Source organism: Marmota marmota, unplaced genomic scaffold (assembly GCF_001458135.2).
Source record: "Marmota marmota marmota unplaced genomic scaffold, marMar, whole genome shotgun sequence".
Taxonomy (NCBI): Eukaryota; Metazoa; Chordata; class Mammalia; order Rodentia; family Sciuridae; genus Marmota; species Marmota marmota.
The window spans coordinates 4,221,219-4,224,972 of record NW_026000001.1 but is presented as its reverse complement, the minus strand read 5'-3'; the positions used below and the strand labels follow the sequence as shown (position 1 = coordinate 4,224,972).

At 64.7% G+C, this 3,754-nt stretch overlaps 1 protein-coding gene across 1 annotated transcript in view; it reads right to left on the bottom strand.

Moving 5' to 3' along the window:
* Window positions 1-325: 325 nt before the first annotated feature.
* Window positions 326-3,754, bottom strand: part of Osbpl5 (oxysterol binding protein like 5) — a 53,358-nt gene continuing 49,929 nt past the window's right edge. Inside the window, exons 18-21 of the mRNA XM_015503066.2 lie at window positions 3,518-3,665; window positions 2,968-3,136; window positions 2,308-2,410; window positions 326-1,454 (exon numbers count right to left, since the gene is read on the bottom strand). Coding sequence (XP_015358552.1) covers window positions 1,319-1,454; window positions 2,308-2,410; window positions 2,968-3,136; window positions 3,518-3,665 — 556 coding nt within the window. The 3' untranslated portion in view covers window positions 326-1,318. The remainder of the gene's footprint in view (window positions 1,455-2,307; window positions 2,411-2,967; window positions 3,137-3,517; window positions 3,666-3,754) is intronic.

The window sequence follows — 3,754 nt, the reverse complement described above, 5'->3', positions numbered from 1 at the left end:
TCTCTGCCTTGGTGGTTAAGGACAGGGACGGTTGAACCAGAGCAGGGCTAGGGGCTGCAGCCTGGCCAGGGCTCCCCTTTGTGAGGCCCCAGGGCACAAGCCCCACCAATGTCCCCTCCCTCATCTGCCCAGTCCTGGGCCTCCCTGAGTCCCCTCCTGTACCCTCAGCAGGCTCACTGGGTGGGTGCAGGACCCGGCCACCTCACCTGAATCCCTCCTTGTGATGTGAGCTCTGCACCCCACCCCAGACAGCCCCACGCTGGTTTTGAATATCTTCCCAGAGGACCCCCTCACTTCCTGAAGCCCCCCCAAGAAGAGAACCCGCAACATGTGTTCCATTTATTTCAAGGCATGGAGCATAGACAGGTCCCCGACTTGGGGAGAGGGGAAGAGACAAGAACGAGGTACAAAACTTGGACATGAAGGGTCAGCTACAGCTGAGATGGCACCCACAGAGTAGTTTAAGGCTCCAGATGTAAATATGTGCAGATGCTCACACACGCACACGCGCACACACACACAGAGCGCCATGGACACAGGAACTGGGGCCAGACGCTACAGGCTCACCGCTGCGCGGCCGCCTGACATATTGCAGTTACACATTATTAAAAAAGTGTGAAGGAAGGGAAGACTGTGTGGGCCGGGCAGCCTGGCCAGAGCCTCCGTGGCCTCCGGCTCCCTCCTGCTCACCCGCTCCGCCCGCGGGCAGCTGGCTCCAGTGGGCTCATCTGGCTGTGGGTGGGGAGGGTCCAGTACCTACCTGTCCTGGGCTTCCACCAAACAGCACAGTGGCAGAACAACTGCCCCAAGTGTCCTTGCCCGGGGAGCCCCGGCCTGTCCCAGAGCCTCCTGGGGTCCCTCAGGGCAACCCAGCAACGAGAGCAGAGTCTCTGGAAGTGCGTCGGGCCCATGCGCCAGGGACTCCTGGGGTCTCCCCGCTTTCTCCTTGAAACCTCACTCACCGCTGCCAGCGGGTAGCTGTCCACAGCCGGGGCAGGCCCTCCCGCCCCGAATCCACTGGTGCCCTGTGGCAAGTGGGGCCTGGACTGGGAATGACGAGGTGCGTGTCACACAATGGAAGCTGCATTTGGCTTTAGCGTTAAGGCCGCCCTGGGCGGAGGGCCCTGCAGGAGAGGCCAGTGCCCCCCGAGGGCCTGCACACCTGGGCCACAGCCCCTGCTCCCTCCCTCCTGCCGTGGGCCTCTGCCACAGTGGCGAGCTGGCCAGGCCTTTCTGCCTCCGCGGGGCTGGCGTAAAGTGCTGGGTGCCTGGGAGGGAGGCTCAGGCTGGGGGGGGGGTCTGCTGCCCCGGGGGGCCCTTATTTGAGGATGTAGTTGATGAAGAGCTGACAAGCCAGGAAGACGCAGAGCAGGAACCAGGTGCGGGGGCTCTGCAGAAGGCCGGGGACCGGCTGCCCAGCCTGCACCACGGAGCTCAGCATGGCCGACAGGTGCCTGCAACACAGGGCGGGAGGTGGGCTGGGGCCGGCGTGGCCGCCCTGTCTGACAGTTCCGGGGCCTCTAGCCTGCAAGACCTCACGGTCTCCCCGGACAGCGCCCTGGCCGGGTCTGTGTCGGGCCCTGTTGGTCCCGTCTCTGACAACACAGGAGCTGACGCCCTGGCGGACAGGCCTTACTCACGGCCCTGGGACACTCACTGTCCCATGTCCCACTTCTGGAATATTTCTGCCCTCTGTGTCCTGTCCCTGGTAGGTCTCAGGAGCCAGAGAGGAGCCACAAGGACAGCAGAGCCCAAACGCTCTCCGGGTGCCTGAGGGGCTCAGCCTCCTGCCTTACCCACTGCTCCAGGTGTTTTGCCATCAACTCCATTTTATAGAGGTGGAGGCTGAGGTGTGACAGCGCAGGGTCCCCAGCCAGGGAGTCCCTCAACCCAGACTGGAGCCCGGCATGATGTGGATACTGTTCTGATCCACCTGTGGTGGCCCAGATGGTGCCCACCCACCAGGGACACAGAGTGTGGCTCTTGGGCCCTCCTTGCCTGCTCACCTGCCCAGCTGCACCTGAGGGTGCCAAGGAGGGGCTACTACCTATACTCCCTCCTCTGAGCTGCCATCTGCCTCCACAAACCTTGGGGTCCACCCTGGGGCTACTCAGATTTAGACCTCGGCCCTCAAAATCTCTGGCCCAGTTTCTGTTAAACTGTGAACTCATCCCGTTCAGACCCACTGTCTGCAGGGCCCTCTCACTGGCTCCCAAGCCCAGCTCCCGCATGGAGCCGTGTGCCTCCGGCCTGTACAGCCGGCCTCCCCCGCCCTTGCCCTGGCTGGGGGCCGGCCGCCTGGCCTACCTGTGCAGCTCCTCCTGGGCCTCCCGGATGGACAGCACGGCCTCCCGCAGTGCCTGCAGCTGCTGCGCCTCCCTCCTGCACCGAGGACATGGGCTGTCATCAGCTGCACACCCCAGGCACAGGCAGACACAGGAAGGAAGGGAGAAGCCAGGTGAGCGGGGATGTCACGCCAGCCGGCTCGGGCCCTGCCCACAGTTGGAAATCCAGCAGGAGCAGGCAGGCAGGGGCTGGAGGGTGTTGGAGAACTCCTCAGGCTCAGCTGGCCTCTAACAAGCCTGGGAGACAAGTGGCCCAGGGCACACAGCTCACCCCGTGACAGCCAGTGACCAGAGCCTGACGGGGCAGGGCAGGGCGGGGCCAGAACACTGCCTGGCCTCCCCTTCATCGCCCTGGCCTCGGCCTGCTGCCCCTCCTTCCCTCAGTCCTGGCTTCACCCCTCATTAGCCCCCGGGCTGCCCACCCCTCGGACTCGGAGAGGGCAGAGTCTGCTGGGAGGGCTCCCAGGGCAGGCACCGGCTTCCGGCTGGGGTTGGCCACACTCAGGGAAGGTTCTTCTCTGGCCTTTGTCAGGGAGCAGGGGACCTGAGCTGGGGCCAGTCCTCCTCCCCTGCCCTCCCAGCCAGCTCAGGCCGGGCGGAGGCCAGGCCACGGCAGGCTCACCGGGAGCAGAGTCGCAGTCCTCATCCGAGATCTCTGGGCAGGACTCGGGCGTGGAGCTGCTGCTCTCCGTCACCTGGCTGTGGCCAGACGGCTGGTCACTGGCCTTGCGGAGTCGCCGGTCTGGGCCAGACCTCTGCAGGAAGATGGAGCCAATGAAGCTAGGAGCCACCTACCACACTCACACTGATCCCTCGAGGAGCCGTGGCCCGTGTGTGCCAGGGCCGGGCTGGAGGAGGTGGCACACAGAGAGCCAATCCCATGGCTTTGGAGTCGGACAGAGTGCTTCGGACCTCGCCATCATGACTGGGCAGGCACAGTCTCTCCCCTCTCAATGGTAACACAGAGCAGCTGACCCCTCTGCAGGGACACCAGCCGGTCAGCTGGCTCTGCACATGCTGGGCACATGGTGCACGTGGACCAGGTGCTACGTGGCAAAGGCATCCAGGAGGACTCCAGGTGTCCCCAAGACATGTCTGTGCCAGGGCCCTGGTGCCTTCCCTCCCGTCCTTCCAGCCCCCAGACATGCCCAGACGCCGGCTCCTCCTCCTGCCTGGGCAGTCCCTGGGCTGCCCTGAGCCTTTCCCTGGAACATGGAACGTGACAACGTGCTTCCTAACGTGGTGTGGACTTGGGTCAGGATGGGGCGGGAGCGGCAGCCCTGCACAGCCCCTGCAGATCCATTCACGCGGGGTCCCACACTGGGCAGGCAGGAGTCCAGGGTCCAGGTCGGGGGGCCCACTGTGCAGCAGTGCGTGGGAAGGGGGTGGAAGGTGGCGGAGGGAGCAGG